Below are 14,245 nucleotides of genomic sequence, written 5' to 3'. Positions count from 1 at the left end.
TCAAAATGGATGAGAGATTTAAATGTGAGACAAGATTCCTTCAAAATCCTTGAGGAGAACACAGGCAACACCCTTTTTGAACTCGGCCACAGTAACTTCTTGCAAGATACATCCACAAAGGCAAAAGAAACAAAAGCAAAAATGAACTATTGGGACTTCATCAAGGTAAGAAGCTTTTGCACAGCAAACGATACAGTCAACAAAACTAAAAGACAACCTACAGAATGGGAGAAGATATTTGCAAATGACGTATCAGATAAAGGGCTAGTTTCCAAAATCTATAAAGAACTTATTAAACTCAACACCAAAGAAACAAACAATCCAGTCATGAAATGGGCAAAAGACATGAAGAGAAATCTCACAGAGGAAGACATGGACATGGCCAACATGCACATGAGAAAATGCTCTGCATCACTTGCCATCAGGGAAATGACTGGTGTTTTTATGAGAAAGAGGAGAAGGAGTTTTAACACAGGGACACACAAGGAAGACCACAGGAAGAGATAGTCCAGTCTCCATCTTCATGTGGTCTTCCTTGTGTGATACTGCCACAAGCCAGAAGCCACCAGAAGCTGGAAAAGGCAAAGAAGGATTCTCCCCTAGAGATTTTGGAGGGAGTGTGGCCCTGATGATACTTTGGTCCTAGATTTCTGGACTCCAGAACTATGACAAAACAGATTTCTCTAGGGCATCCCAGGTGGCTCAGCAGTTTAGCGCCGCCTTCAGCCTGGCCTGATCCTAGAGACCTGGGATCAAGTTTCAAGTCAGGCTCCCTGCATAGAGCCTGCTTCTCCCTCTGCCTGTGTCTCTGCCTCTCTCTCTCTCTCTCTCTCTCTCTGTGAGTCTCTTATGAATAAGTAAATAAAATCTAAAAAACCAACATTTCTCTGGGGTACTTTGTTATGGCTATCCTAGGAAACTAACACAGCCAATCAGGTAAACATTCCAGACTTTTTTCTTTGTAAATCCATGTTTGCTTTCATTTATTAAAATTTCCTTCCCCTTTCAATTAAGACTTTGGGCACAGGGTTAATACTGGTGACTTTAATTGCAACAAAGTAATTCAAAGCATTTGGTTTACCATAAACAACAAATGAAAACTTATGTTAACATTTACATCTTAATAACTTTCCTTTTGTCAACCTCGTCATTAAAGTCAAGAGAAAAGCAAGGAAATTGTGCCAGTTTATTGATTTGCTGCTTATCATCTCTAAATTCTCCCTTCTGAGTGCTCTATGAAAATGGTTCAGAGACATTTAAATATTTTTCCTTTTGTCAGGTAGAACTGAAGATTTGTCAGTAGATGGAATTGGAAACACAGTGCAGGAAGAGAGTTTTGCTTCCTGCTTTTGACAATTTACTGGCTAGGCTGTTTTCCCAGCTTGTGCAAATTTCTTTGGTGCCTTGTTCCTGTGGTGCATTGTTTTGGTAGCACTCCCAGCAGCTTCCTCTGGCAACCTTCTTCTGATGTCTTTGTAGTAATGTGCTTCTGGTGTTACACAGCATGTGTTCCCAAGAACACATTTCTCAGGAACCCTAAAGGACTGACCCCGGAGGGTAGGCTTCTAGAAATTTCCAGAAGTCAGAGTTCCAATGATTTCCAGAGTTTAGTTTCAGCAAGTTCTGCCTACAGGGCACCATCTTTCCTGCTATTTAATAAGACTTGTCTGGCTTTATTCTCTCCAACCAAGTCTGGATCTTAGCCCTAAGTGGAGAGTAGGGTTGAGGGTACTATATCTCAACTCTAGGGGTAGTGGCTATTCTATCTACTATTATATATCTGCTATTCCTATATTTGTTAGTATATATTTACCCCTTATAAGGTAATCCCTCATTACTCCAATCTCCTGTTATCATTAATAATTTTGTATCTTGAACTGTCTGGTACTTTGAATTACTATGTGACTTTTCCCTCCTGATTGCACGCAGACTGGTACTGAGGCGATCACTGGAATAACAATGTCCTGGGATGCCTGGGTGGCTCAGAGGTTCAGCCTCTGCCTTTGGCTCAGGGTGTGATCCCAGAGTCCTGGGATGGATTCCCACATCAGGCTTCCTGCATGGAGCCTGCTTCTCTCTCTGCCTATATCTCTGCCTCTCTCTCTCTTTCATGAATAAATAAATAAATAAACTATTTTAAAAAACACCAATGTCGGGTTGCACAGCGGTTTAGCGCCTGCCTTTGGCCCAGGGCGCGATCCTGGAGACCCGGGATCGAATCCCACGTCGGGCTCCCAGTGCATGGAGCCTGCTTCTCTCTCTGCCTGTGTCTCTGCCCCCCGCCCCCTGTGTGTGTGTGTGACTATCATATAAAAAACACCAATATCCTATAAAGTTTGAAATACAATATGAATATATTCACATGACTTTACAGCAAGCAATTCCTGTGAAGTGGGTACAGCAAGTACTATTACAATTTGCAGATGAGGAATAAGGATCATAGAATATAAGTTGTCCAAAGCCACATAGTCATTTTGATTATCTGTAAAATGGGTATAACAGTAAAACCTACCTCCTTGGGTAATTATAAAGATTAAATGAGTTGAAGTATATAAAGTGCTTAGGACATAGTAGTGGCTTGGTAAATGTAAACTGTTTTATTATATATATATATATAATACTTGTAAAAATTATTCAGTATGGTGATTTGGTAAACTATTTGCAATGAGTTGTCTAGGGCTTACATATTTTTTCAATATCTTTCTTTTTGTTAATGGCATTTTTTCAAGTACTATAGCATAACCACCAAAGATAGAACTATTTATATCACAATTACCTTGTGTGGTTCTTTCTTTCTAATGGGAGAACATGGTCAGAGTGAGAGCTAAAAAACCTAGGCTAAGATTATTTTAGCATAATGCAATTCTAGACCAACTGTGATCAATGGCTAAACTCTGAGTGAGGAAACCAAATTCCTAAGAATTCACTCCTAAACTTAAATCTTCAAATTTGATTATTTTAATGAATGAAAATAGTACATGTACTGTAAAACATAATTTCTAATCTCAACAGGCTCAGCTTCTATTAATTACTTATTTTAGTCAAGGCTTGAAGTGGGAACAAAATATTAGGGAAAAGTAGAGAAGGAAACTCAGTTTATTATATATGTATCTATATACATATAGATACATATATTTATTCTACAAATCCTTTAATCACTTAACATTTTGGTAACTAAATAGTTAAAGTCAGTACTGCACTAAAAATTTAGTTTTTGTGTATTAAAATAAGTCCCAAAGCTTGCATACAGATTTGTATACAGATTTGCAATAATATATAAAACCACCTTGCATACAGACATGTAATAATACATAAAAATCCATGGTTAGCATAAAACACTTTGGCAGTACTTGAAGACACAACTGAAAATTATCCTAAGGGAATGAGACAGATATGGCACGTGTTAAACTTTCAGAAGGGGAAAATAATAAAATGCTTCATATTTGACAGCATATTTTCCCCACGACATCAGATTTTAGAACTGGTCGTTATAACAATATAAGCCCTGCACTCTGGACTGGTAAGTAGAATATTTTCGTCTGGAACAAAAACCATTTTGGGCAGCCCTGGTGGCTCAGCGGTTTAGCGCCGCCTGCAGCTCAGGGTGTGATCCTGGAGACCCTAGATCGAGTCCCACATCAGGCTCTCTGTGTATGATGCCTGCTTCTCCCTCTGCCTCTCTCTCTCTGTGTGTCTCTATGAATAAATAAAATCTTAAAAGAAAAACATTTTAAAGCAAAACAAGTGACGTTGAAATAGGGGCTCCTTTTCCTCCCGCAGTCACAAGATCCTTCAGTGGCTGGCCTCTTTTCGGTGAAGAGGCAAAAACAAAAACAAAAAACAAAACAAAACCCAAAACAAAACAAAGCCTCTTCGGAAAAAGAAGAAAGCATCTGAATGAAGTCACCCCCTCACGTGTTCCTCATTACAACGCCAGAGGGAAAGGTTCTCAACAGGAAAGAGCTTAACTGCCCTCACAGGAAGAGAAACGGACTCAGGCGCTCTCGGAAGAAAACTGCACCATGGAGTTCTACGACGTCAGCCAGAGCGCCGGCCGTCAATTAGCACCTCCCCCTGTTTCCGGGAGTGGCAGCTAGGCAACCGCCGGCCTCTGGTAGACCAGAGGACATTATGTTGCGTTAGTGCCCCTAGCGGGAAACGACGAGCACTGCAGGATCTTCTCAGTTTTTACCTCCCCTCTCTCCACCCCTTTTGCTCGTCCCCCCCTCCACAACTTCGGCTCCTCCCCTCTCTTCTCTCAGGCTCGCCAGCTCGTGCTCGCTCTCGCTCACTCGCTCTCTAGCTCGCTTTCTTGCTCTCTCTCTCGCTCTCCTTTCCGCCTCCTCAGCTCTTGGGCTAGAATATCTGTGGGTCGAAACGTGATGCGATGAATCCAAGAGAGACCAGAGAGACCGAAACTAGGACGAGGAGTAGGGCGGAAGCGGTGGGACTCCTGGGCATGGGGGCTTCACCACAATAGAGGCAGCGCCCCCACCCGCCCCCGCCAGCTCCTCGGGAGCAGAGCCCCCAAACCCCTTAGGGAAAAGGATGGCGGCGGCACCTACCCAGATCGAAGCCGGTGGGTAACTGTGTCTGGGGGCTAAGGAGATGGGAGCTTGGCGCGACGGCTGTCAGTTTCTTTTGAAAAAGCTTCTGTTTTTCTTTACCTCCCTCTCAACCTCTTTTTCCCCTTTTCACAGAGCTGTATTACCTGATCGCTAGATTCTTGCAGTCTGGACCCTGCAACAAATCCGCTCAGGTGAGAGGGAGAAGGAGATCTAGGAGACGTGGGGAATGGTCCCAATGGGGAAATCGAGGCATCGGGTGTGCGGTTTCACTGAGGGTGAGGGAAAGGCCGGCCTTGACTAGTCCTGCCGTCAGTGGCTGGGTTCTAAGTGGGGAGGGAGGAATGTGTTGATGGCCCTAGCTGCTCCTCATATCTGTGTTTCCCTTTTGCTCAGGTGCTAGTGCAGGAGCTCGAGGAGCATCAGGTACGGAGCCCCTTCGGGAAGAGGTGGGGAGGGCTGGGGTGAGACTGGAGGAAGAGGAGGGCAAGTCAGGGGCGTAGGACACGGGCTGGGAGGGAAGCTTGGATCTGGGCATTGGAGTGAACCAGCTTCTTCCCTCAAAGGGGGCGGATATCACCGGGGTCTTAACTCGCCCCTTCTTTTTTTACCATGGGAGGCGGCTTTTCAGTATTTCCTCCCCCTCGGCCTCCTTCCTACACTGGACTAGCTTTGGGGCAACAGCTATCGGACCTAGAAAAATACAGACGCCAGAGGGTCGGGGACCAGGACCCAGGTTGGTTCGGGTTCATTGGGAGCCAGGCCTATATATGGTTTGCCCACCCCCAACCCTTTCTTTTCTCCTGCCCCCAGTTGATTCCTCGCCGCTTAGACTGGGAGGGAAAAGAGCACCGAAGAAGCTTCGAGGATCTGGTGAGTAAAGTTTTCATTTCAACTTAACCCAACTCTTTACCCACTCCCTCCCCACCTCGTTCCTCCAACCCGCTCCCGACCCCTCAGCCAACAGGGCTCTAGAGCTTTTTGCTGGGCCGAAGAACGACTGCCCCTTCCCCCCCGCCCCCCTGCCGCCAGTCGGAGAAAGGATACCTTGCCCTCCCCTTGGTTTCGCTTATTTCCACCCGAAAACTTTGAAGAATGTGAGTTAGTTATCAGAGATGCCGTTTTGTAGATTATGAGTATGTTACAAACATTGAGAAAGGCCCATTGTAGGGGGAAAAGGGAGAGAAACCTGAGGGTTATCTTGGGGCACGTACCAAGGACTGACGTTGGCCAATGACAGCGTTGGTAACAGCCCAGAGTTCCGGATTAGTGGAAGAAAACTGTTTTCTGGTTGGTCCTGGCTTGAAATACGGGAACTGAGGCCAGGCTTAGTCTTTGCGGGTGGGGGTACGGGGGAGGGGGTTCAAGGGGGTTGTTAACCGACCCTGGATTGGGCAGAACGACACAATTAAAAATGATAGGAAGCATCAAGCAAATTCCAAAATTTGCCGGTTTTAGGTAATCGACTACCGAATAAAAAAGCATAATTATTGTATATATCACATGTTAGAAAATAGCTCATTAAATCATAGATCGCATTTCTGCATATACATTTTCACCAACAACTACGAATTATGACCTTTTTGAGAATTGGTGAAACATGATTTGGGGGTTTAGAAGAGACAACAGTGGTTATATTTTAAAATATACTTTAGTAAAGGACCAAAGGCATTGGATTGACTGTGTTGTTTCTCCTACAAATATAATTCATAGTGTACATGCACTTCTGTTCAGCGTTGACACACACAAAAAGGTGATCTTGTTTTTATTTTTGGAAAGATGTCCCCTTGCATTAGCCTCTGGTACAGTGAATTGGGAGGAAATGAAAGAAAGGGTAATGTTACTGAAATCTAAATTCAGCTATCTTTCTTTCCGAAATAAGATCCGAATGGAGGAAAATCACAGTTAAAGAAAGTTGAAGGGGTATGGTAGACTCTAAACATAAATATAATAATTTAATAACAATATTTAAATGATTTAGTATATTAAATTATAATAAGGCCATGTTAATAATTATGACTAATATTAGTTTGCTTACTAAATATTTTTTGCATATCACAAAATAGTTTAGTATTGTGATATGGATAAACTTCATGTGTAATATTAATGGTACAAAATTCTCAGGTGGATAAAAATTATTTTGGGAAAACTGCATGTATTATCAATGTATTTAATTTGTAGTCAGACTTTTTGTTGAAGTCCTGCCAAAAAAAGGGCAAAACAGGGCCTACCAATATCTATTTAAACACTTTTATAACTAAGGTGGTTTTGAAGATCGAGTTTTATACTGGGGTATATTGAATATGTTTTCATTGACATTTGTCTCAAAGCAGACCATTTTAAACAAATAGCAAAAGGCAACTTAAAAGTTTTTTAAAAATTACTTGGCAGTGATAAAAAGCAAATGGACATCAAAATAATTTAAAGCCTACTAACCACACACACACGTAAAACCAAACCAAACAAAACTCAAAATCCAGTTTACTAGACTTCCTTTCCTTATATTGTAGAGGCATATTTTTACATAATTGTAATCAGTGTCCATTTTAAGCTCTATGTTTTCTTAACATTTTAACATAAAATTATATTTGAATGGACATTGTCATTTCAATGGTAAGAAAAGGTTTGTTACATTTAAGTTTGCTATGATTTGAATCAACATTAAGTTGAACATTTTAGGTTGCTTCCAGTCTTTCATTAATATCTTGGCGTAGTTAAGTAGCCTTCTTTTTTCCTTTTTTTCTTTTCTTTGGATTTATTTTCCTGGGCAATATTTCTAAAGTGGAGTTTTAAGGCCAGAGGGTCTCATCAGTTTTATAACTTTACTTATATCTTAAAAAATTGCTCTCCAGAAGAGCAATTTCCGGAGAAGTTTCTCCAGAATTTCTCCAGAAGTACTAATTTCTGAAGTTACCATAAAGGTACTTAGAATGAGTTTTTAAATATTTTTAAAATCTTTTAGTGGCTTTATTAGGTGAAATAGTCCCTAGTTGATTTAATTAGTTCTTTTTTTCATTATTAGTGAGGCTTAAATTTTAACCATTTATCTTTCTAATTGTTGTTAATCCATTTGTATATCCCTACATGTGCCTGATTTTCACATTTATCTTTTAAATTTTTTTTATATTTCCGTACACATTATTACTTTTATATACACAAAATTTCATCTATTTTTTGAACATTGTCTATAGTTTAGTGTATCTTTTTTGTTTTTAATTTAAGTTTCATATTGTACAGAAGTTTTTATTTTTCTGGGATCTAGTGTTTCTAGGAATATTAAACTTTGATAATATGGTCTGGTCCTATTTTAAATTAAATATCTCTTCTCTATCTATGGATTTCTTTGTAAGGGAAGATGGGGTAAGGTTGAGTGAGAATTTGAACAGAAGGAAAAGAAATATTGTGGCTGAGAACTGAATGTGCTGAGTTAGATTGATTGTAGATGCATCATTTGTTTAGTTGCTTAGAATTATTTCACATTTGACTTTTGATTTTGTATGGCTTCATTGTGGAAGAGATGGGTTTTTTTCTTAGTGTAGGTATTTTCTCAAATGCTTTTAGAACAATGGATTTATACAATGTGATCTTTGATTTGCCTAAATGTTTCAGGTTGAAGTTTAGGGCAAGTATTAGTAGTAAAACCTTATGTACCTATAATATTTATAAGTAATATAATCTTATATGTTAAATTATATAGCAATACTTCAAAATGAAGGTGTACTAGGGTATAAAAAAGGATGAATACAAATGCATGGAGAGGGAAAGGATTATAAATAAGGATATCAAAACACTGAATTAAGATTGCATAGCCATGTATATTACATCTATGAAACAAAACTCCTGCCTTTCTATCTGTACATGTATCTTCACTTAAATTGTATATGCTGCTTAACTTGGTTTATCTGGAAGAATATTAAGATAATAAGTTGGATTTCTTCAGCACTTCATTACTGTTATTATTATGCATTCTTGAGATCCTTCTTTTTTCTTTCTTAAATCTGATTTTGTGTTTTATTTATAATTTGGAATACAAGGGAAGGTGGTATTTTGTTAAAGCTACTGGGAGGCAAATATTGACATATTCAGATCTGAAGTGCCTTTTAAAATATGAGAGTCTTTACACAAAATGTTTGTCAGTTTATGTTGAACTATAAGGTTTCTGAATATGATATTCAAAATAAAACATTCTAAATTAACTTTCAGAATTTTATGTAATGATAAAGGGAGAAATTTGAAGTCATAGTGAGTGTTTTTGAAGTTTGATCTGGACATGTTTCATTTCTGCTTGACTCTTATTTACAATGCAATAGAATTAAATTTGCTTCTTACAATTCATCTTGTGGTAGATAATTTAAATAATTACAGATGTCTGTTCATTTGTGGTGACCCTGTCGAACTGTTGGCTATTTTATTGCTTCCTCCATGGAGCTTTATTGGGGACTACAAACACAGTAATGAGGGGTATGTTTGTATGTGTGTATTTAAATGAATAGTTTTTGTTAACATACAAATTTTATATATTGAAATTGTGACTTGGACACTTTTTAAAGGCATGTTTTAATATTTTATAAGCACTTTAAGGGGACTTGCATCGGAAGACTGAGCCAAAGGTATAATTATCTTTAGGTGTGGTATATATTTTTACATTTATTCAGCATTTTTCATCTATAGAATTGAAAGCCTTAATTAGTGCTTTCATTTGGAGTGACATATATTGTATTACCTTTATTTTATATTCAAATTGAAAATATATTGAAAAAAAGTTTATCAAGATTGTATGTTCATTACTATCTTTTAATGTGTACATCTATGATGATATTGTCATAAGAATTTGCATCTGCATATAATATATGCAAGTTTAAAAATGCTTTCACATTATCTCATTAGATCCTCAGCAAGTACTTTAAAATACTGTATTTGAATTCTAGACATACCTGTATCTTTTTTTACCTTACCTAGCTCTTGTTCTCTAATTACTAGTAATAGCTTAAACTGTCTATTAGAATAGTAGAATGATTTTTGAGTGCTGGTGGCATAATTATTGCATCCCTAAGTTTGGAAGTAATTTAATTGTGTGTGATTTATTGCCTGCTATGTGGATACCCAGCCATGTTTGGAAGAACAGAATGCATCCAGGGAAACAAAAAGGCATGTGTTACTCAACCCCAGTGTGGATATAGTGCCAACTGATAGGTCCTATGGTAGAGAGTAATTGATGCCTAGAAATTAGTATTCCTCACTTTTTGATTTGTTTGAGCCATGTACATATCTACACTTTCGCTTTCTACAATATGTTGGTTTTAGGTATTTGTCTAGATTGATTATTGTCTTTTTTTCACACTTTGGCCCTAAGAACATACTTTTAAATCCTAGGAAACTGGTATCTTAGTACAAATGAAATGGCGTTAAGAAAGTGGAGATAGCTGCTGTTAGGGAGTCAGAATTTGGATTGGATGAATGTTCCTTTCACAATTTTGTCCTGAAAGCACCTTTGTCAATTTGAATATTAGTTTGTGTGTTTTTGTTCTTGGTTTACTGATATTGATTACTGATTGTTTAATAAATAGTTTTTTTTTGGTAGAAACCAAAAAAGTAAAAAAAAAAAAAAAAAAGAAACCAAAAAAGTAATTTTAAGGCAATTTAGTGTTTGTTTGGGTCAATTTTCAGAGACGCCCTTGTTTGACATTTCTCATACAGGATTTTGTGAGTAGGAGAAAAGAAAATGAGATTTGGTTGGGAAGATAGTTTACTTGCTGAGAGACCCTGGGCAAGTTACTTAACCTCTGAAGGATGCAGTTTCCTCATTTGTAAAATAAAACTCCCTATCTATTTTACAAGGTTGTTGTGTGAAACAAATGGGTTAAATATGAAAGAATGCATTTTGCGTAAATGAATTGGTACTGCATTTTAAAAATAGGCATAGAGGTGAATGGAAAATAGATATCTAAAGAACTATGACCCCAGGTTTTATGTTATTGGCTAGCTAATTATCACCACTTCATTTTCCTAATATTTTTATAAGGTGAGGGGCATATCAAACAGTACCACTGGAAAAAAGGTATTTAAAAAGTGTTAGAACTGAACCCAAAAATGAGTGCTTTGAAGTGCATCTGTATTAACTCAAACAAGAAATGATTGTTATGTCAAAAGATGTTTAGTGATATTTGCATTTTTATTAATTAGAGAAAGTAATTTGGTATGATACTGGTATAGTATTCACTGTATTTTAAGAAGTGGGAGATATGTCTTTCTGATATGTTGTTGCAGAGATCCTCAACTCTTGATTGATTTTTTCTTATCCTGAACTTATTTTCTATACATTACTGCTAAGTAATTTCTTGTATTTTAAATTATTTTGTTGAAGATGTTTTCTCATGCCCTTTAATATCTACCAAAAGATTTTATAATATCTGGACCTCAGTTATTATTTGCGTAATTTTCTTAACTTTTGTTAGGAACATTTCATGATATATATTTCTTAGTCATATTTAATATGCTGGCTGGAATAGAGTTCTTTTATTGGACCTTTCTCTATTGAGAAACTTCTAGAATGTAGATAGGTCATTTGTCCTTGTCTGATATGATCTGCCTTCAAGGTTATAGTACTTTTGGTGCTTTCTTAAGGTACTGTAACCCAGAGAATATTTGAGCCTAGGTGGGTTGCTCTTCGCTGTCTTATTTCTGAGGAATTCTTAAAACTAATAGAAAAATAAATGCTATGAACAATATAAACATTTTCAAAGGAAAGTGATAAGTCTTAAAATTTTGCAGCCCATTGTACAAACCAGTGGTATTACTCTAGTAGAAAAGTCTACCTGCTTTATTTGCCCTTTCTGCCCAGTTTTTCCCCTTTTTCATTTAAATTCAGCAAACATTAAAACTCAATACTTTATGATATAATATTGGAGTATTGCAAACATTTATATTTTACTGAGAAGTATCAAGAAAATAAACTTATTATTTTTTTGCGTTTTATTCTAGTCTTATTTTTTTGTACATGTGTATTTTCCCTTCAAAATCAGATCATCCTCTGAGTTTTTTATAACTCTTTTTTAACTTAATGTTGTGGGGGAGAATCTTAAACATTGAGGGATATTATGTGTTAGTCACTGTGCACAGTATGTTTACTGGGTAGGGGTACCTTTATATTTGCCTGGAATGCCTTCCATTCCTTTTGTCTGTTCTTGTGAATTTTCACTTAGCCTTCAAGTGTGAAGTTAGACAGGAACCTCTACCCCTAGGCTGAAGTAGGTATTATATTTCTTTGCTTCTCTTAGCTGTTTGTATTACCTCTCAGCACTTGTACTTTGATTTGTTTTATTTACTAGTTTGTTTCCCTCACTGGGACTGTGCATTCCCTTAGGGCAGCAGTTTGTCTTCCCATCTCATCTCTATACATTAAATGTCTGAATGAATAAATGCACAAGTGAATGATTTTGTTTTTGTTTTACAAATCATATGAGATAGTTATCCTTACTCCCTGTTTTACAGATGCAGAAGCTCAGGCTCTTAGACTGAGCAACTTTGCAGGTCACAGAGGTAGGAACTGAAGATGGTAGAAAAAGGAAAATCTAAGTCCTTTCTACTGCTACAATTTCACACTGCTGGAAGGAGTAACAGCTAGTAAATTTTAGAGCCCAAATAATCTGGGCTTTCAGACTTCAAAGTACCATGCATATCTCTATATTATACTTATATTGATGTATGTGAAACCCTGATCTATTTTTCAAAATCTATTTTGTTTTCTGTCCCTAAATATAAAAAAATAATGTGACTAATTTTTTTATATGTACTTCACCCCTCCTCCCTTGCCCATACCAAAAAAAAATAATATCTCAGATAAAATATTATATTTCACTTCTTCAACGTATAGGCCCAGTTTGATTATTCATTTTGCCTGTGTAGTCATGATCTTAGAAAACAAAACACAGAAACAATTATCTTTGTATTTGTTTTTTTTTTCACTTGACCTATAATTTCTAATAGCTAAGGTAAAAATGTTATTACTGCTCTCTGAAAATTAGTATTTCAAATGTAGTGCTTGGTATGGGCGTGGCACCCTGAAGTTAGGTACCTTTTGCATTTTATTCAGTTCTCCGCTGGATTCCTTTTAACAATTATGATGAGTAGGATCATTTCTGTGAACTCACTGGTCTTCTCACTTGTCATAATAATTCTGAAGTTTAGTAATTCATTTGTTAGGTTTGTTTTTTAAGTCGGCCAGTCTTCTTATCAAGAATGTTTATAATCCAGGATTCATTTAATTTCTTTCAGTTGATTTAAATTTATAGTTTTACTTTTTTTGCAGTCTTCATGATAGTTATTGCTATAATTTTTAACTGCCTTAATAAGACAGTAATGGGAAGAACAATGGATGGGGAAACCCAGATTTCTGTACATTTACTGTAACCATTGGACTTCACTTCTCCAAATCTGTTTTTCCTACCGTAAGATGTGAAGTTAGGTAGATTATGTATGAAGAAACTTCTAAATAAAACATCCTATAATTTAACTCCTTGGAGCTCTTTACAGAATAATACAGAAGTTTGAGTTATACTCTTGAACTTTGTTTTTAGAGAATGTTTTTCTTCTGTCGATATCAAAGTACTTATTGTGTTACTTGGGTCATTATATTCCAGGGAGAAAATGTGGTTAAATAACTGAAATTAGAATGTTTGAGCTTTAATTGAAAAGAGTGACTTATTATGTTGAGAATTTCATAGAATAATACATACTTTTAATATTAAATCTTATTACATCATGCATATTTCTAATACAGAATTTTTTAAAGACTTAAAAGTAATTACTGAGGGTAGATAAGAGTTATTAGGCTAAAAAATGATCACCTTTAAAAAATTCCAACTTTAATCAAAGCAGATAGATTGAAATAAATGTCGACTACCACTTATAAATCCTGATATTTGATTTAGAAGAAATTATTATTGCAAGAACTGAGCTGGTATAGTCTAGAATCCTGTTGATATTGTTTAAAGGAGATGCTAGCATATTCAACTCAAATGTATTGTTATTGTATTGTTATTGCTATTGTGTTGATAGAATCTGTGTTTACTACTGGTTCATAATCAAATTTTTATTGATTTTAGAGGAATGGACTTTTTTTGAATGGGGCCAGTTAGAAATTAAGCAATTTCCAATTGTATAGGGTAGAAATCAAACTTGTGAAATTTATTTAATAGCTTATAATAAAAGTCTTCAAGGGGGAGAATTTGGTGTAGATAAGCCCTGTTTGGTTGTTTTATTAATGATTCTGTATTTTAAAATCATTACCGAGGAATTGATAGAAAGATTACAAAATTGGCTGAAAATCAAACATCATTGTTTCTATAAAATGAAGTTGCCAGGTGACTAAAGATGTCAGTTTAGGATATAGTTCTGACAGGTTTTCTGTAAGAGGGTGATTCTAAAAAGAAAATTCATATTAGAGAACTATTTTCTGGATTATAGATGGCTAGATACATTGTAATTTCTAGGCCAGTGAATAACTCTTAAAATAGTAATGGTATTATGCTGAGTGAAATAAGTCAATCGGAGAAGGACAAACAGTGTATGTTCTCATTCATTTGGGGAATATGAATAATAGTGAAAGGGAATATAAAGGAAGGGAAAAGAAATGTTGGGAAATATCAGGAAGGGAGACAGAACATAAAGACTCCTAACTC

At 36.6% G+C, this 14,245-nt stretch overlaps 1 protein-coding gene across 3 annotated transcripts in view; it reads left to right on the top strand.

The window, feature by feature from the left end:
- The first annotated feature begins 4,214 nt into the window (after positions 1-4,214).
- Positions 4,215-14,245, top strand: part of BRWD3 (bromodomain and WD repeat domain containing 3) — a 193,504-nt gene continuing 183,473 nt past the window's right edge. For 2 of the 3 annotated variants that reach the window (XM_025988640.2, XM_072744418.1), the window contains exons 1-4: positions 4,215-4,579; positions 4,701-4,759; positions 4,962-4,991; positions 5,379-5,438. In XM_025988640.2, coding sequence (XP_025844425.1) covers positions 4,549-4,579; positions 4,701-4,759; positions 4,962-4,991; positions 5,379-5,438 — 180 coding nt within the window. In that variant the 5' untranslated portion in view covers positions 4,215-4,548. The remainder of the gene's footprint in view (positions 4,580-4,700; positions 4,760-4,961; positions 4,992-5,378; positions 5,439-14,245) is intronic. The other variant, XM_072744419.1, reaches the window with a different exon arrangement.

This window comes from Vulpes vulpes, chromosome X (genome assembly GCF_048418805.1).
Source record: "Vulpes vulpes isolate BD-2025 chromosome X, VulVul3, whole genome shotgun sequence".
NCBI lineage: Eukaryota > Metazoa > Chordata > Mammalia > Carnivora > Canidae > Vulpes > Vulpes vulpes.
Note: the sequence above shows the minus strand (reverse complement) of the source record. Positions and strands in the feature narration are given on the sequence as shown.